A 19772-nucleotide genomic window follows, 5' to 3' on the forward strand; every position below is an offset into this window, starting at 1 on the left:
AGGTGGGCACCATGCGAGGGCTCGGTGCTGGTGCCCAGATCCAGGTCCCAGTTCCCAGCCGCTGCCGCCAGCCCTTGGCTCCAGGCACACCAGCCGTGTCTTGGGGCTGCCAGGACAGCCGGGCAGTGGGAGCTGCGGCCGCTGTGTCTTCCCAGACTGGCGGCTGGGCTGGTGTCCTGGGGGGTGCCCTGTCCCTGTCATGGGAGCACTGACTTGCAATTAAGCATGTGCTTAATGACTTTGTGAGACGTGGGGAAAGTGTGCAGGGGAGCATGGTCTAGGTCAGCAGGTTGGTTGATTGTTCTTGATGAGCGCCACCAAAAAGTCACCAAGGAGATGGATAAGCAGAAGCAGCGTAGGGGAAGGAGGATGTTCCAGGGAAGGATTTGGTTTGGTTTGGTTCTTGATGGGCACAGAGTGAGCGGGTGAGCTCTAGGTTTGGTTTCCCACAGCAAAAATAGCTTTTTTTGTAATTAATTTTATATCAAATAGCAGGCTGTGTTTGTAACGCATGCAGCTGAGATGAAATACTGCATGAAGTCACTGCCCTGTTTTTACTGCTAGAAGCCTGGATCAAATTTGGACCTCAGTCTTCAGAATGGAGGAGGGATGTAAGATCTCTTCAGCAGCCTGTCTTAAACATCAACTGCAGCAATGTGCTGTCAGTGCTTACTGAAGCCTGGGGACACCGAGTGGGTTAACTTCATCTCTGAACTGTTCTTCCCAGCCGGACTGTGGCCCGCTCGGTGTGAGGGTCAGCCCCGCGGCACAGCTGGAGCGTGGTGCAGCTGCCAGGAGCCTGTGCCCTTGTGCAAACCGGCCTGGGGAGGCCGAGCAGGATGCCTGCAGCACCACATCAGGGGAGGGGATGGCCGGTTCCCCGCGCTGCCTCCCTGGGTGCCCTACTGCAGGACAGCCGCATGGCACCCTCTGGCTGTGGTCGGTGCCTGTGTGTTGCACCGTCTGCCTTTCTGGACAGGGAAACTGAGGCAGCTACCAGGCTGTTCTGGCTCCGTGGTCCCAGCTGCGGCAGCAGCAGAAGGGTAAGCAAATGTGGATGTCCAGGTGTCCCTGCAACCCTTCCTGCTGCGTGCCCAGACGCTCGTTGATGTAGGGGTCTGAGATCAACACAGGATAAAATGAACTGCATGGCCAGCCAGGACTCTTGAGGGAAGCCGAGCTGGTAAAGCTGCCCCGGTTTCACCAGGCTCCCTGCTTGCCTTCTGTGGTTTTCCATGTCAAGCTCCATGCTCTCCTAAAATCTCCCTGAGAGATAATGAGAGAAAGCAGACTCATATTCCTTATATTTAGATTTAGATTTGCTACCCAGGGATGTGCATCACTCCTGGGAAATGTTTTGGGGTCTGCAACTCTAAAAAGGCTGAAAAACCCAATCGTTTTCTATGCTGAAAAATTTAGGCACAGCGGCATGGGATAATGATGCATTTCAGCATTAATTCTCAAGTTTCTGGCTCTTGTGGCTTTGTGTCAGATCCTGCATGCTCATTGAACACAGTGCTTTGTGGCGTAATGATGAGATACCCACCAGTGAGTTTTACTATAACGGGCTGTTAAATAAAATGAACTCCTTGGGTAGACTGTATAAACAATTTCAGTATATGAATGCTTGTGCTTGGAAATGTGGTTTGAAAGCAGTAAGAAAATGTTCCCAAAGAAAAAAAATTCATATACACGTGGGAATATGACAAAGCATCTACTTGCTGTCCAAGCACTGTGGTGTCTCTGTGGGATTGGGTTTTATAGGAGCTGAGTTACTTTGAAGTGCCGGTTTATACGAATTTATAAATTCCAAACATGAAAATAAATGTGCTCTAACCTTACATCTACTCACATAAATCTAGAGGATTAGCCAAGAAGGGAAATTGGGAATTTACACTTAATTTGTACTTTAAGATAAGGCAGGAGTTCCTGCAGCAGCCTTCGTTTCTGCTTTTCACAGAAGGTGCTGTGTTGGAGGTGCTAGCATTCACCTGAAGAGAAGAACGCCCCGTTACTACAAAGTTAGTCATATCGATGACGTCTGTTTTAGTTCGGGGTGTTGCTTTACAAGATGTCAGTGTACCTTGCCTGGCAAGGTTTTCTCCCAAGCCTTCCTCGCCTGGGCAGCGAGCGGCCAGTCTGCCTGAGGGGTGGCTGCTGGGGCCTCGGGTACCCAGGGGAGGGGCTCGGGCCAAAGGCTGAGCTTCGCTGAGGTTTGGAGGACGTCAGCTTGGACCCTGAGCTGGGTACAGAGCAGCTGCGCTGACCCTCACCAGGTATTAGCTAGGCATGGCAGGTGCTAGGTATGTTTCCTTGGAAACTTGTGTCATGACAGCCTTTTACCGGGAATTAGGCACACACGGGCAGCTGGCAAATGCCGGACAGGAGCCGTGTGAATCTCGTCCTTCCAGGGAGGGGCTCGGCTTGATGGTCCATGGGCAGAGTGTGCCTGGGGGCGGGCGAGTGCCCCCGCTCTTGGTGTGGGGCAGGGGTGTCCCTGGGAAGCCAAAGGCAGGGTGGGAGCATGTCTGCGGGAGTCCCTGTGGCTCACGCCTGCTTGCGTCTCACGTGAAGCACATTGCAAAGGGAAATCCAGTCAAAGTCACGGAAATGTCTGTGCCTGGAAACCAGAGACTGTCTGCTTTAGGTGAGAGAACAGAAGGTGGCTCCTGGCCTGCTTCTAGCCCTGGGGCCAGTGCTGCCGGCTGCTGCTGGCCCAGGCGGGATGGGAGCGGCGTTCCCTGGCTGTGGGGAACCAGAGCCACCCCTGCAGGCTTCCAGAGAGCCGCAGTCAGCTGCACAGGTATTGTCGTCCTTGATAAACACAAACTCAGATTAATTTTAATCAACTGAGCTCATCAAATCTCCTGTAACTAAGTAATGGCTAAGGTGGAATACAGAAGAACCATTTTTGCCAAGTCCAGTGTTTTACATGGAGGTGTGATGTCAGCCACAGTCGCTGCCTGTCATGGCCAGAGGGGGTCTGGAGAGGTGACCACGCAGTCATATGAAGGTGGTGAGCACGTCTCAGCAGTTGTCCCTTCATTCAGGGGTTTCTAACCACTTGCATTTGCAGAGCCCTGGATGTTTTCCAGGGCAGGCGCTGAGCTCGCAGACAAATGTGAAACCGCTCCTCAGGAGATCCGACCAGTGCTGGCTTGGCTGTGAGGTCTTGGTGGGTGGAAGTGAAGGAATTGTGGCATCTCTCTTCTGATTTTTGAAAGTCTGTTTTATTGTGATTGAGACAGAAGATGAGCAGGGCTTGGGGCAGAGGTGAACAAGGCACCTGGAGATGTGGATGGGTGCCGGGGGATGCTATAAAAACACCTCTCTCAGCCTGCTTCTAAATCCCGCTAGGCATCTATTTAAACATGTAGGCAACTGCAAACTTGCGATACTCTGGTCTGATGACCTCTTCCAGCTAGCTGCTGGAAACATAATAAGTCTGAGCCCCTGGCTGTGGTAATTTAATGCAAACACAAGGCAAGCTGGAACCAGCAGCAGTTGGAAACAATCAGTTACAAACACCTGAGTGCCATCGCGCCCTACCTACAGCGGTGTGGCTGGGAGTCCCAGTCCGGCCGGTGCCACGGTGTGCGAGCTCGCGCCTTGCAGCCCCCACAGCAGCAGGGCTGCAGGCGTGGACGCATGAGCAGCCCTTTGCACTGTGGTCACAACACCAAGGAGGTGATGGATGGGTGAAAGCTCTGGGCCAGGGGAACAAAATGTGTCTGATGTTTGAAGGCTTTTTTCCCCACACTGTGCCCCTTGCACAAAGGGGAAGAGGAGCCGGGATGCAGGGTGCTGCTGCAGCCCCGCACACCTGCAGTTGTGCATCTCCTGTTGTGAGGCCTCAGGGTTGTGCAGAGGTCTGTGCTTGGGGAGTGCTATTGCCCTCATTTCACATGGGGGACGTACAGTGGTAGACCACCCGATCAATGCCTTGTCCTTGATCAGATGGGCGGCAGTGCCAGGACTTGAGCCGAGGTCCCATGTGCTGGGGTGCTGCTGTGTCACTGCTTAGGCAGAGCACAGCGTGGAAGGGGGATGTCCTGACCCAGGCACCTGCTGGAAGGATCTGCTTTGCTTTTTTCTGTCTTTATTTATTTATTTATTTTGTAGGGTAGGTAAAGAAAATACTTCGGTCCTTGTTTTCCTCTCAAGTGGGCATCTCACACCTTGCAGCAAGTGGAGGAGGTGGCAGACTGTCGACAGCAATCTCCAACTGGGGAGAGACCAGCAGAATTTATTGGCATTTTGGAGCAGAGGAGCAGTGCTGGTTCCCGCATTTGGGCAGCAGCTCTGCCAGCAGCCATGGGGATGGCTTGCTCCGAGAGGGCCTGTATCAAAAAGAGCCTGGGTGAGCCCTTGTCAGGCGTGGTGTGCTGATGAGGCAAGCTGATCCCAAAGCCCGTGGTGATTTTGCCTCGTCACCCGCCAAGTGACGAGCAGGACTCGTCCAGTGTGGGGAGTGCATGGAGACGCCAAATGCAGACCTGTGCTTGGGGTGGGACTAGGACGTCCCCGGGACAGGGGATGCAGTGTCCTGTGGCAGCAGGAGTGCAGTGGTGGTGGTTTGTGCGTTGAGCAGGGCTGACTTGCAGCTGCCAGCCCTGCGCTTCCCTCTCCACTTGAGGACGTGTTGTTTTTCAGAGGAAGGGTGGATGAGGGTGAGCGTGGGTATTCAGGCTTTTTCTGTATTGTCTTGCTGGGGCCTCTTTCTGCTTTGTCCTCCTCGGAACGCAGCATGATTGTGAGTAGCAGCAGTCTCATGGGGCTGGACTGGTTGTGGAACAGGGCTGCGCATTTTTTGAGCCCAAACTGTTAGAGGGTTGCTGGTCTCACAGGATTTCAGCAGCTTACGTGTTATTAGTGGCATAGGAGTATTAATCTTTCAATTCTAACTCAGAAGCAAAATTGTCTAAAAGTCTGGATTTTACAAGATGTACCTCTGTTATTTGAAGGAAATTTGGAATTTGTGTTCCTGTTTCTGTCTCATCTCTGTTTAAAGTATTATGCTGCATCACACTCCTCGCTTCTGGGGCAAAAACCCTTCAGCTATTAGATTTTCATCCTGCCGTCTGCTGACTGCTGCCAACATTTAACGGGTTGGGAGCGACTAGTGGCCAAAAGCCATCTCTGGTGGACAGCCTGATTAAAGTGAGCCACTGAAAACCTGGTGTGTTCTAGAAAATGTCTGCGTATAGAGTTCTCTCTTTGGAAGGACTTGGGAAAAGTTTAGAGCATGATGATAGCACTCAGTGAGAAGGGTGTTTTTGTTTGTTTGTTTTTGTTTTAATACTATACAAAATAGCAGTTTCCAAAGATGTTGAACTGTGAATCCCTGTCATTCTTTGTTTCTCATAGATCATGATTTTAACTGGAAGGTGCTGGAGTCACCTGGGCAGCTGCAGGGTCCGTGCCGGCTGGCAGCGGGTTCAGGTGGGGATTTGGGCAGTCGGTGTGGAGGGTCCTTATGTGGGGAGGAAACGGTAGCTGCCTTGATTTCTCTGTCCAGAAAGGCAGCTGGTGCAGCACACAGGCACTGGGGACAGATGTCCACATCTGGAGAGCAGCTGACGCAGGTGGTTTCCCTGCGCTTATCCTTGTGGATTCCGGTGGAGATGGGCGCGTGTCCCTGCGCAGCTCTCCCGGGGCAGCTCTGTGTCAGCACACCACCCCCCTGAGCCGTGAAGGGCTGCTCGGCCCCCCTCAGCAAGGGGCTGAGGACAGGCTTCGAGCTTTGGGGAGAAACTGTAATTGCGATGCTAGTCCCTGGAGTCTTCTAGCTGTAGTGTAACGTTGTGCTGAAATTTGGTGCCACAATGAGCTGCAAAATATAGTGGATCTTCCCAAATAGTTTTGGAAACATTGGCTTCTGCAAATCTGGAAGGCAGCAGAGAAAAATATGAAATGATAGAGAAGGAGGAAGCTTTCCATGCTTTGACCAAATAGGAGAGGTATTCAGTTGCTGAATCCAACAGGACCATTTTCTTTAACAAATTTTGAAATCATTCTGCAGATTTTAATTTTCTAATTGGAAAAAAAAAAAAGTACAATAGCATAGGATGTCCAAAGAAGAAGTGAAGATATAAAATATGGGTAAGTGAATAAACACAGTGCTTTCAGAGAGAAGCCTGGAGAAAGTCTTTTGCTTCACACAGGTGCTGTTTGTGCAATTGCTTGCGTGTGAGTTCAAGGGCTGGCTGCAGGTCAGAAGATCCTGTGTCCAGACCTTGATCCTTTCTCCCTTTTCATAGCCATCCATTCAACTTATTACTTGGATTTCCTCGGTCCTAAAAATGAGGGCAGAGGTCTCTATCTCATGTACAAAAAAAGTGTATTTTTTTGTGTCAAAAAAAGGTATGTTTTTTTTGCAGCATGTGCATGTGTCCCTTAAAGCATGGTTGTTATGCCTTTATCACTTGTATGTTCAGATGGCTAGCTTAATGAGCAGAAAGACTTGCTCTAACCTTGCATGCCAAGCTCTCCAGCTGTCTGGGTGCCAGGAGCAGGTGGCATTGCTTTGTTTCTGACTGCCCCTACCAAGACTTCTGAGCACACACTGCGCGTGGCAGCCCCTGCGGAGGATTCCTCATCCGCATGCCACTGTGGGAGTGATGCTACAAATCAGGGAAGCACACAGGTTTTATTTGAGGATGCATAAAATAAGAACAGAATTCTGCTTATTATCTCAGAGCTTAATTGATTTGGCAGAGCTAATGAGGAAAATAGAGGAAAATATTTACTAGAAACTATGGCTAAATGAAGCAGATTTGAACTGACACATGCAAAAGACCAGTTGTGCTAGGTAAGAAGTTGTTACTCTAATGGATGCTTTTTTCAGCACGGTCGCACAGATATGCCTTCAATGCACTTTGAAGATGTAAAGTGCTAAGTATTAGCAGTAGCAATAAGAAAAAAATAACCTCTGAAGATCGAGGAGCCAAACTGACTGTTCACCCAGGATTCCTTCTTGTGGGAAAGAGCTCGAATATTTTGAAATTGTGGTTACTGAAGCCAAAGCTAAGCATAAATGAGAAACACAGCTCGCGTGGTAGAAGAGGGGACTCTCCTCAGCAAAGAGCAGCTAAGAAAATACAGTCTGAATAAATCAGACGTCTTATTCCAAACAATTTCAACGGGGATGCTTCAGAGCATCCACAATGCCCGTGGAAGGAGGCACTGATAAATTCTCCTCTTTGTCCCTGCAGAACTGGTCAGAGGAATGGTGCTTCCAACAGGGGGGATTTAAAGGACATACATACAAACTCTTGCTGTTTCAGTACTTGCTGTTTTGACTGTGACAACCCCTCTGGAGCCTGTTGTTCGTTAATCCTTCTGCCTGCCCATTCCAGGGGGATTTGATTGTATAATCTGAAGTATTGTGTTTAATGCAGGATGAAGACCAGCATAATAAGCTTGACCAGTCTTCCTGGCAGCATGAAGGATATGCAATTTCAGTTCAAGGGATGCATTTCTCTGCTTCGAGTGGGTCCCCGTTCAGTCGCTGGTGCTGCCCGTGGCTCCATCTCTGCAGGGTGTGCAAGAGCAGGGGCACAGTGCTGGGTACCCCTGTGGGCAGGTGCAGGGCTGATGTGAGCAGTTTGATCTGAGCTGGGTCTGGCCATCAGCTGGTTGAAGGTCTTGGTCTTTCCGTGCCTTTGCAGGCTCCCTTCTGAAACAGCTCCTCATTTGGTTTTGGGCAGTAGGTGGGCTCAGCTTGCTAGGTCAGCCCTGGTCCCATGTCTGGCTGCAGATGCACAGCGTGTTTAGCCCCTCATTTTACAACAGATGAGCACTTCGGTCTTAGCTGAAAACTCCAGAAACTAGTGAAAGGCAGAACTAGTGATACGGGCACGCTGGGACGAACAGCAGCAAGGCCTTCACACACCTCTTGCTGCTGCTTGTAATGAATCCTGATTAATCCTTGTGCAACTGCTGAGCAGGTTTAAAGGGATGAAAAGTCCCAGGAGAATCACTTGTCTGCAGTGTTTGCTGCTGCTGGCCTTTCCTAATGGTGATTGTTACTGTGCTTGCTTGGTTTCACTCATTATTTGCTCTGCTCGCGTAATCTGAGGGACACTGGTCTGAATTCCTTGGTCGTTTCAATCAGGTGTTTCCCAGGGGAAATTGTGGAGAGTGAATGTCAGGAGCTGGCAGGAAGAAAAGGGGTTGAGTCAAGAGTAGGGAGAGGGAAAAAATGAGTTTTATAAGACAGGAAAAGAAAAGCTCTCCTGTAAAATAAAAATGAAGATGAGAGGCTGAAAAACTGCCAGGCATCAGGAACTCTGCAGAAGCCAAAGAGACGCTTTTTGGCGTGGGGGTGACATTTGTCTGCTGTGGAGGGGAGGAACTGCTGAACTGATACAGTCATTTTTCTCTCTGTGCAACCGATGCATCTATTCTGCTGGATGCCGCTGGCTTTGGTACAGTGAATGCTCGTTTGTCAAGGGAATGGTGATTCATGGGGATTTGACAGAGGGAATCTGTTGATAGTTTTTTATAAGCAATTACTGCTATTCAGCAAGCCGTTAACTTTCCTGTCTCATGGCGGGAAGGCTGCCGTTGGGCAGGAGCGGTTCGGGTGCTGGGCTGTGAGCAGCCGGTGCCAGCCTGGCTTTATTCGAGGCAGGGGAGAGCCTCACTTCTGTGCACAGCGCGGCGGCCAGCCCAGCGCGACCTCCCCATTCTTGATACGTGGGCTGAGGATGCAGCAGAAGTGATGTTCCAGTAAAACCTGGGGTTAAGCTGTCATTAGTCCCCTGCCCTGCCAGGGGCAGCTTCATGGCAGTGTGAGAAGTGTGCCCTTCCCTGCAATGTTTGGGATTTGTCCTCAAGCAGTGGTGGTACCGGGGCCGCGGTGCTCCCGCTCGCACCCATGCAGGGTGGGAGGCACCCGGGGAGCGCGGCTGCACGCAGCGGCTGCAGCTCCTGGGACATAAATAAACACGGAGGTTGGCAGAAGTGGTCCCAAGAGCCGCATGAGTGGCCTCTCGCACACACTTCAGGCCCTTCAGGGTAACATCTGGCCAGATGCTATCTGCCGGCATCGGTGGGGCTGCGCCAGTTTACGGCACCAGGAATCTGCCCCCTGTGTCTGGACAGCGCTGGGCCAAGGCGGCCGCTGGTGGCTCCCTGCAGGCAGGACATGGTCCAGGTCACAGCTGAGAGCAGACAGACCCTCATTTGGATCAGAGCAGTGTGGGCCAGGGCTGGCATTGTGCAAAACACAGCAGAAATGGCTGCTTCCTTGCTCAAGAAACTTGTAGTCTGAGTAAACAGCAAAAACAGGGTGCAAATGTAATTCTAAGCCTTTTCTAAGGAAATCTGCTGTGCAGTGTGGGTGCTGATTGCTCAGTGTGGATGATTCTTGAGAAAAATGGAGCAAGATTCAATTTTTCAGCGGTGCTCAGCCTGAGTGCCTCAACTGGTCAAGAGTGCACATTGATTTGCCTCCCATTGCCTAAAAAACATGATGGGAAGTCAGAGGAGCTCTCTGATAATGCCCGCCTTTGCGGCAGCACTACAATTAGAGACCGCTTACGTCTCAAGTGCCTTAACAGTGGAGTCCTCTTCTAACGATGACATTTTCCTCCAGGCATCCTAAAAAGCCTGGTTTTTGACAGCTCTGGTTGCAACACTCTGGCAGATAAACGCATGATTGTGTGTACAAACTGCTGGCAACACTGGGAGGGCTCCGCGATGAATAGGCTGTGCCTGGGGAGGGATTCTGTGGCCGAGTCTGGGTTCTGCCGGACACAGAAGGGGGCTTGTGCTTTCTGTTTTCATAATGCGACCGAGTCTGCTGGCCACCATCTCTCACTCTGCCCGTTTTATTATGGAGCTTGTGGAATATTTCCACATTGGTTTTTAGCTTCTCTCCTTGTTCAGCTTTGAATCCATGCCCTGCTATTCTCTTCGGACAATATCCAAATTATTTTCAATATTCTGTCTCCAATCAGAGATTTCCCTGAGTCATACCTAAATGTTAATAAAAGCCTAATGGTTTATGTTAAGGAAGGCAGGAGATAAGGCTAGAGCCCTTTTATCACAGAACTTAATGGCCTGAAAATGTCAGTTGTGTGGGAGCAACTGCCAAATTTTGAGCCTATGAAGACGATTGCTAAGTCCCACAAATCAACAAGTTTGGAGCGGATTATCGGATGCTGGCTATGTCATTTTCCCAGGACTCCAGGCATGTTAGGAGCCAACACTTTAATCCACTCTGATATGATGCATGAAAGGGGTGGGTTTGCTTTCCTCTCACTGCTGCACTGCAAAGCTTTCAGGCTCTCTGTAGTACAGTAAGGAAGAGCTTGCTTGCTGAAAGCAGAAGCTGCAGGGCTTCTTTCCGAACTGCAGCCTGGTTTTGATTCAGAAATAAACTCCCATATTTGCTTAAGAACTATTTTTAAGGTCACAAAGACAGGATACAAAAATCAGTACATTTCATGGTTTTCCTGAGTGCTGCCTCACCACTCCTCTTCCTCCTTCTGTTTCCAGCAGACTTCCTTCCGAAACCGACATCCTGCAAGCCTGCCTCTGGGGCACAGCGCGCAGGGCTGGGGGACTGGTAATGGAAATTCTGGTAAATCGCTTCAGTTTGTGCCGTTCTAGGCCTGGGATAAAGGGCTGAACTTGCACTGCGAAAGCAGCTGAACACTTGAGCTCCGATGTGGCTGGAAGTGTTTCATCTCTGTCCCATGCTGTCTTTCTGATCACACTCAGGGGTTAATCTGACTAACCCTCCTCTTAGGAATTGCTCCTTGGTTTGGGTTCATTTGCCCCATTTTTGAAATTTTGTAGAAATACAGAGTACACCCTCCTTGTGAGCGTGTGGGATGGCAGCGCCGCTGCTCACCTTGTGCTGGTCATGGGCTGTTGGCAGCTTGTGCCCGGGGCGGCTCCCCTGTAGCCTGAGGGTGGCAGGGTGCAGAAGGACCTGGATCTAGGCCCCCCCCTTCAGTATTTCTGTGAGTTACTCAGTATCTACAGCGTGAAGCAGAAAAATAATGGCAATGCAATAAACACCCATGGGGTTGTTTTAAAATGCAAATGATAGAAGGGCACTGGTTTGGGAAGAAAAGTTTTATTTATGTCTTCCCCACTGCAGGGTAGATCAGTCTGGCTTAAAACAGAGCAAGATTTCACCCATTCTGTATCAAGAATGCCTTTCAGCACAACTTCTAAGTGAAATTTCCCAAGCTGTGGTGATTATCTGGAGTGATCGTCTGGTGCCTGCATAAGGATGTGACTTGTTCATATCCTGTTTACCCTAAAATGACAGAGTTAAAATATCTCCTTGGTCCTGTAGTTTACAGACAGAAGCAGCATATTGTGTCACCCCACCCTGGAGACCATGTGAGGGAAACACCATATGTCTCCTGCTTGTCCTTTGGAAGAGCTGATGTCATTTAAAGAAAGGTGTTTTAAGGGAAGGATGTATGTGACCAAAATAATGCGTGGCTGCATTAGAATAGTTACATCCTGTTTACCATGAAAAACACTTTGCGTTTATATTGGGTCTCTAAAGCGTGATTTATAAACAGGCAGTGAGAGCAGATAAGGAGCTCCCGTTGGCTTCAGCCATCTGTGGAAGGAAAGGCTTGTGCCCCCGGCTGGGGGAGGCCGGTGGAGGACCGACACCACTGCACGCAGGAGGCTCCTCTGAGCGTGCCTCCGGTGCCCAGGCTGCCCCGCACCTCAGCCTCCAGCAGGACGGAGCCCTGGGAGCTTCGGTTCCTTGATGTTGGTAAAGAGTGGTGAAGTGGAGCTAGAGATAAGTGTCCCCAGAACAAATAAATAAAACCAAGTGCCTTTCTGAAGGCTTGTCTGTGAGTGGAAGGAACCATTACATCAGAAAAATGAATGGCTTTCCGTAGCCTGTGTGTAGCATAAAGAAACTGTGTTGCCCAGTTACAGGGGAAACATATACACTTGAGAATTTGGGCTGCAGTTGTTTTTTTGCTTGCTTGTTTGTTTGTTTGTTTTGTTTTGTTTTAGCAGAATGAAATACTGTGAAACTACAAAATATGTTTAGCAAAGTCACTTGGCATCCAGAACATTTGATCCTTTCATCTCGCGCCTGTATAAACCAAGCTGCCGCTCCATGTGTGTCGCCTCCTCTCGGCCCTGTCCTGAGCAGAGGCCCAGAGGCTGTCCTTGTCCTCCAAATCTGTGATCAGGAGCTGCTTCAGGTCCAGGGGCTTCAAACCAACTGAAGAGAGGGTAGAGCTGCAGGCAGTCTGGTTCCGTTAGTGAAATAATACTGGTACTACAGGAATTGCGACACAGCCCAGGAAGGGAGGGATGTGCTTAACAGGCTGGTCATCAGCTTCTGAGTGGTAGAAACGTGGTCCAGTGTCCTAACAGATACAGCCTCAATCCCTGCATTTGTTCTGCTTAAATTAGCACTCCCAAGTGTTGTTTCGGCAGGGATATCTGTGGTACATCTGACTTCAGTAAGGCATAAAACATGCTTGGTGGCGGGGGTGTGGGTTGAGGTCCGTCAGGCAGGTTTCCTGCCTGACGCGGTGTGTAAGTGCTTCCTGCAGCCAGAGCCGAAATCACCTCTGCTTTTAGACTAGCACCAGGCTGCAAATACCTGCAGTTGTCGTCCTGTGAGCTGCATGCCAACACCCAGCGAGGGTGACAGCGCAATTGCGGCTTTTGAGATGAGCCTGAAATGACACTGCAGATGATGTGGTAATGGCCCTCGAAACATGCCCATCATTTGAACGGCGCCAGCTGCCCCCACAGCACTTCATAAAAGCTGCTGTGGGAGTGACAGCAGGTAAATTGTCGGCAGCAAGACTGTTGTGATATTCAGACGTTGTTGAATCCATCCACATTGTCTGAGCAGAAATTATAAGGAGAATCTCAGAGGATTCAGGGCGAGAGCGGTCATAAATCTTGGGTGCGTCTCAGCAGGGAAGGAGAAATATGAAGCATCAGTCTAATTTTTAAATGCTGCTGTCATGCAGCGGCAGTGCTAATTAATTTAGCACAGAATGGTCACGTCTGTTGTCTTGCTGTGGGCCAAGTAAGCCAAATACCTGCTCACAGACTAGGTCTAGGTGACATAGAGGAGGAGTCCTTACATTTTTCCTCTGTCATTGTTCTTTTGCACCTGTTAACGAATGGGAGCGGGAGCCTTGGTACCAACCTGGCCAGTTCTCACCAGCAGCACTGGTACGAAGCCCTGTGGGAGCAGCGGTTGGGCTTCAAGGCTGCACATCACAGCCAGCTCCCACCACAGCTGGGCTTCTGCTGGAGCTGCAGCTCCTGGCTTGGGATATCTTTGGCTTAACTTTTTGTAACACAGCCAGCTCCTGCTCCCTCACAGCTTTGGGAGCAGTTTGGCAAAAGAGGCTGGAGGCAGATATTAAGTGTCTTGTGGTCTCATGTACAGGGCACAGCTCGTACTTGCTCACCAGGGCATGGCGGGCTGCGAGCGGCTGCAGCCCATGGGGCCAGGCTGGGCGGTCGTGGTGGCTCCAGCATTTCTGGGACAAGTTTGGCTGCTGCTGCACTCCCCTCCATGCCCCAGGCTGTGGGGACACCTCCATCACTGATCTGCTCCTGCCTGGTTAGCAGCCTCCTGCCTTTAGTGTCTGCTGGCCTGGTCCTGCTCCCAGGCTGCTCTCCTCGTGTCTCAGCCCATCAGTGGGCAGCGCCTGCAGTGAAGTGCTGCATGACTTGGCCAAGCATGTGAGGATCTGACCAGTGGAAATACTGCTGTTGACTCCAGCAGCAGCAAGATCGGAGCCCGGATTTACAGTCCTGAGGGTCTCCAGTGAGCCTGTCTTTTTTCCTCGCCCTTGGCGCTGTTCTCACTCATCTCCTCACTTGGTTGCAGGGAAATAATATTCTAGCTAACTTCTTTTACTTGATGAACCTTCCCTCCTCCTGCCCGGCTCGCAGCTGCCTGGCACAGCAGCGATGCCCATGGGATGGGGGCAGCGGGGCTGTGGCAGTGCTACAGGAGCAAAGCGGGCGGCCGTGTGCAGGGCTGGTCCCCGGCTGGCTGAGACCTCGCCAGGGTGGGCTGGGGGCACCTAGAGCACAGGGAGGAGACCCCTTGCCACCTCCCTCCCCCCTCTGCTTGCCCCTGGGCTTTGGCGCCTCGCAGGACGTGGGCTGGGACAGGTGCCAGTGCCGTGGGTAGGTGTGAGGTGTGTGTGGCACGGAAGCCCCATGTTGCTGTGGGCACGGGACCCTGCCTGGCAGACGCCTGCCTAGGGTGCCCGTGCCGGGACAGCCCCAGCAGCCATGCCGCTGCTGCCCTGCTCCTTCCCGCAGCAGGGTCAGAGCCCTCCGTCGGCTTGTCCAAGGCAACCCAGCAAAGCCTGTTCCTTGGGCTTCGTCAGGTCTGGCTCTGAGGACAGGCCTTGCAAGCACGAGGGAGGCTCCATCGTTGCTCCTGTCCCCAAATGGACCTGCATTTTCCTGTTGAATGGCTCAGCAGTGAGGCCTTTCCCTTGGGCTCAGAGGCTTGATCCCTAGTGGCAGAAGGCAGGACCTGGCCGGGTGCAGCCGCTAATGCACGTTTGTGTCCCCACAGCTGCAGCCGGAGCAGCTGGACTGTGGAGCAGCGCACCTGCAGCACCCGCTGGCCATTGTGAACCCCATCACCGCCACCCCCGTCTTCACCTACAACGGCCTCACTGCGGTGGCGGTCGCCAGCGTCAATAACTACACCGTGGTGTTCCTGGGCACCGCCAGCGGAGGACTCCTGAAGGCAAGTGTGGGGTGCAGAGGCTGGGGGGACGGGGAGGGCCAGGGGCTGCCCCTGCCAATGTCCGTTGTCGGGTTTATCTAACACCTGCCTTCGTTTGGTGATAAAGAAGTAATTGGACGCTGCTGTGATCGGTATGGCGATATATGCTGCCTGGTGACTGGTGGCTGTTAATTACGGTTCTGCAAGCAGGATGTACTTGATGAAACCTGTGCTGGAAATGTTATTGTGCAGCATTTAATTATTAGCAGCTCTTCTAATAAATTCTCCGCATGAGCTGATGGCTTTTGAAGGCTCCATATAGACAGGGGAATCACTGCGCAATACTTTGCCAGTGCTGAGTCCCAAGCAGGTGTGAATCCAGGCATCTGACGGAGCTGAAGTATCTATTTTAAACAATGTGCCAAAGGCAGTGCAGAGCAAAGCGATGCCTGGAGCCAAGATGCAAGGCCGAGGTTTCAGTAACTTTAGCGCTTGAAGTCTGCCAAAGAAACTTTTGATTCCAGCCAGACACAACAGTTTGGTGTATTCTCAGTGTCAAAAGTCCATAGAGAGAGGGGAGAGAAAGCCCTGGAGGAGAGAGATGGCTGATATCTGCTTTGTCTCAGCTGGAGTAAGTAGTGCATAATATGGAATATTGGATCAAAATGCTTGGAGAAAAGAAAACTGATCCCATCTCTTCCCTTGCTTCCAAGTGCTCCCGGCAGAAATGTGGGAACAATCACAAAGCAACTTGCTGCTTTGATTTTTGCCTGAAGGGGCAAGTAATTCAGGAGGGTGGGAGGCGGCTGGCATACTCGCCAGGTGCACTGCGCCAGGAGAGAGGCACATACCACACGCAGAGCTGCCCATGTTCACACAGTATTAACAGCTCTGCTTCCATTACCATTTCAGAGAAAGCAGCCTTATCTGCTGAACCTCCATTAGGGAGAGGCTCCTGGCTACCCTTTGCTGGGATAATTTGCTCAGATAGCTCTAATCTAATTCTACAACACAGCTGCATAACCAGAAGCCCTTTTACCTTCGGGCCTCCTTGTTATTTGGCACGGGATACAAGATACTTTGCGTGAGTTATCATTCAGATTTGTTGCCTGAGAAAAGACAGCAAAGGGGCAGAAATAGTGCTCAACCGGCTCCTGCCAGCAGCAATTATGGCTGCCAGGGTATGGGAAATTAATCAGGTAGGCTGCAGACAGGCATCTCACGAGGGCCATTAACTGTGCCACATCCAGCAAAGTCATTAAAGGAAAAGCAGTGCTTGGAAGGCCACGGCCAGTGGAAAGGTGTGGTAGGGTGTCCCACCCCTGAAGGAGGCGTGGGTGCAGCAGGGCTTGGCGTTCTGGCAAGCCACCCTGTCTCGAGTTATGAGTCTGTAGAAAGTGGTGCTGTGGTGGGATCACACAGAACTTCAGCCACCCTGGCTGCAGCCACAAGCTGGGGACATGGTGTGGGCTGTCTGTGCTCTCACCTGTTCCCCACGCTCTTATTAGCACCCGTGCAGCCCAGATGGGGTGGCAGATGCATGTATTTGGACAAACGTGTGTCCCCCGGCATGTCACTGGCCCAGCTCCAGTAGGAGGACCGGTGCTCTCTGTACTGCTGCTGGGGCTCTCCCGGGGCCACGCAGCTCCGTGTGGATCCAGGGGAAGTGTGCGGGTGGTCCGGGAGGCAGAGGGACCTAGGGACAGCACCTGGGAACAGCCAGGGGTTAGAGAAGAGCTCAGCAAGAAGAGAGAAAGAATCACTGCAAAACTGAAGTGGAGGTGTCAGGGCTTGGTTCTTGTGTGTTGTGGGTGATCTCAGGCAAATTATTTATCTTCTGGATAGCCAGGTTTTAAAATAGGAGTAAAGATCATTCTCTTTTTCTACATAGCTGCTTGCAGTGCCCGCATACAGCTTCTAGCACAGGGAAGCCCTGTTCATTGAGATAGTGTTAGCTATCTTACTAGGACATGTTGGTGCAGCTCTAATATAAGAATTAATTAATCTTGTGTTAATTATTTAATCTACACTTTAGAGAGAACAGGCATGCTTGGTCCTTGCAATTATTGCCTCCTTTTGCTAGTAAAGAGGTAGGAATTTTCCTCTCTCCCTTTCTGTTTTAAGCTGAAAAGTGACTGTCACGCAAAATTGTGTAGCTCTATTGTTATTTCCTCTCAGCAATGCCACATTTAATTTGCTGAGTTTTCAAGTCAAATGCCAAGACATTCTGGGATCTGAAAGGCAGGCTGATGCTTTGCAGCCTCTTCCATCACTGCCAGCGGTTCAGCTGGTGATTCATGAGGCAAGGTAGGATTCAGTTCTCTTGCTGCAGCTGCTGTGGTCTCCTGGTGTTAGCAGGGATAAAAGCTTCTTCTGGCCGGGAATGACAACACTTATTTTTCAAATACACAGGGAGAAGGAGATGCCATGTTATACAACCACGTTGCTTATTTTTGCTGTTTTTCATTAGACGTTGGAAATAAATGTTCTTTGTAACAAAAATGCGCATATGTATGTAATGAGGGCTGGAGGCTGATGGCACTTACATCAGGGTACAGCGAGAGCAGCATGGCTGTGGCATGCTGGCATTTCACCGACATGGGAACTGTCATGCAGCCATGTAGCCAGGCTGTGCAGTGGCTAGAGCCTTAGGCTAGAAGTTTTCCAGGCAGTATCTTAAATAGAGGGCTTTAGACTGAGAGACCAAGGGACGTGAGGTTTGCTCATCCTGAGGTATTGCTCCTGGCTGTCGCATGGGCTTTCCGGACCATGTAGTGGCTTCCCTGTGCCACTGAGCTGGCTTTGCCATAAAGCTCTACATGTGCAGATTATAAAGCATTTAGAGATTTGCAGCACTCAAAAATGTGGAACACCTTTAGATACCATTTTGGTTCTTGTTTATAACGGAGGAAAAGTAACCTCCCCATAGTGTTTGAAAAATGGTCTCAGTGAGTGGCGTCTTCTCGCTACAGATTAACCTGGATAGCGCCATGAAGGTTGTCAGCAGGAGATCCATTTCGGTGGCTTATGGAGAGCCTGTCCACCCCATCATGCAGTTCGATCCTTCTGATTCCACCTTCCTCTATCTGATGACGTCCTATCAGGTGAGATCTGCATTTGTCAGAAAAATCACCCGTTGAGCAAAGTGCGTTTCACCTAGCCTTTAGCATTAAGCTGAGAGCAAGAAGGAAATAAATAAACAATAAAATTTGCTGTAACATTAATGGACAGAGCAAAGAAGCTGAGAGCTTTGACTGGTGTCGAGGCACATCTCTGACCTGTCCAGGGCTGTGCCTGCCCCCCTGGCCTGGGCAGCAGTCTGCCGGTGGGCAGCTTGTCAGGAGCCCTCCGGCTTCCCCATGCCTCCTGCCCGCCATTCTGAGCAGCGGCCGTTTTGGGCCTCTGTGGCCTCCAGCTGGACAGTGGGCTGCAGTTGAGTTACGGTGTGCCGGCCTTATTTTTAGAGCAGTATGAATTTAAACGCACACAAGCTTTTTCCCTGCCGTGCGATGATTTGCTGGAGTCTGGGGCAGGCAAGATTCCCGTTATCCGCATTGGCTTTCCTGTCTTTGTGGTGGCAAAATGAAAGGAAGAATAAAAGATATCAAAACTGATCTCACTTATGGGAGTATGGAAATAAGCAGAGGCTGTTGCATTATAGAAAAACAAAAATTATGGCAGATGGTCTTTGAGGTGGCTTTTAGGAGACCCTACAAACAAAAAGTCTGCCTGTCGGGAAGGTGCTGTAGGGGCGGCTTCTGCGTTCCGCACAGCCTTGCTGGAGGGAGAGCTGGGATGGGGGGGTCTTCAGAGACCACAGCAGGTAGGAACAGACGGTCTCATCTCCATCAAGTGAGCAGAGGAGGAAGATGAGAGCTGAGCACTAGAGGCTGTGGTGGTTTGTCCTGAATTACATTTTAATCTGTCAAAACAGATGCACAGCCACAAATGTTATATGTTACATTTATATTTTCCAAGCCCTAATTCCCTGCAGATTGGTCATTATAATTTCACAGAACACTCCCAGGATGCTTCTTCAGCTGATATTTCAGACTTTCTCTTCTCAACTCTCAGGCTGTGCTGTGGTCCTTACTCATGGCTTGATAAAACACCGAGTGCAGCACATTTGATGCTCTCGTCTGCACATCCCTTTCCCAGTAAACCGGATGAATTCATTTGTCATCGGTGCAATGAGTACTTGAGGGCAGCTGAGTGCAGCAGGGCTGGGGAGCAGCAAAGAGCCACAGGCAACATGGGGCTCGGGTGCAGGAGCCACCAGGTGGGCTGTGCTGCTCTGGTGGAGCCTGGGGCTGCTGGAACCTCCTGTTGTTGGCCCCTGCACTACCAAACTACTCAGTTTTCCCTCCCAGATGTTCAGAAATTGAGAGAAGAAAAAGCAGAAAGCAACGCATGCATGGTTTACCTCAAAGCCCCCAGCAGTACTGTGGTTTCTTTAGAAATTAAGGTTTCCAAAATGGTGTCGCTTCCTGATCATTTTGTAAATAGCCAGGTACCATTCGGCTCTGTTGAGAGAGGAGCTTTCTGCAGGCACGAGGGAGCTTTTCGCAGTCAGGGACAAGCTGTGAGAGTAGCCCAAAGCATCTCCATCTAAGTGATTGGTGAGGTGGACACACATCCAGGTTGAGTATTTCTCTGGCATTTTAAAACATTTGGATGTAACCGTGCTGTTGTTGTGCAGATGACGCGAGTGAAGGTGGCTGTCTGCAACCAGTATTCAACATGTGCAGAGTGCCTGGCTGCAGCCGACGCTTACTGCGGGTGGTGCACGATGGAGACTAGGTAGGACTTGTTGTTTCCCAGTGTGGTTCGGCATGGGCTTTGGTCCTCAAGCCCAGCCAGGGATTTTTGGTGCTTTCTGTATTTCCACTAAGTCACACTACCTCTAGCCTTTGTCCATTCCTCACAAAAGACAGGCTTTTAAAAACAATTGCGTATGGTCTCAAACTGTTGGGATGCACTTTTGAGCCAGCATTTAACTGTAGCAGCATTGTTATGCTGCAGTCAGTTGCCAGTGCAAAGAATATTTTGC

General features: G+C 50.7%; 1 protein-coding gene across 1 annotated transcript in view; it reads left to right on the forward strand.

The window, feature by feature from the left end:
* PLXND1 (plexin D1) overlaps nucleotides 1-19772 on the forward strand; it is an 81676-nt gene that overhangs the window by 5253 nt on the left and 56651 nt on the right. Inside the window, exons 2-4 of the mRNA XM_084530929.1 lie at nucleotides 14567-14743; nucleotides 17695-17826; nucleotides 19422-19522. Of these exons, the coding sequence (XP_084387055.1) occupies nucleotides 14567-14743; nucleotides 17695-17826; nucleotides 19422-19522 (410 nt within the window). The remainder of the gene's footprint in view (nucleotides 1-14566; nucleotides 14744-17694; nucleotides 17827-19421; nucleotides 19523-19772) is intronic.

The sequence above is a fragment of the Aythya ferina genome, assembly GCF_964211825.1.
Source record: "Aythya ferina genome assembly, chromosome: 10".
Classification (NCBI taxonomy): domain Eukaryota; kingdom Metazoa; phylum Chordata; class Aves; order Anseriformes; family Anatidae; genus Aythya; species Aythya ferina.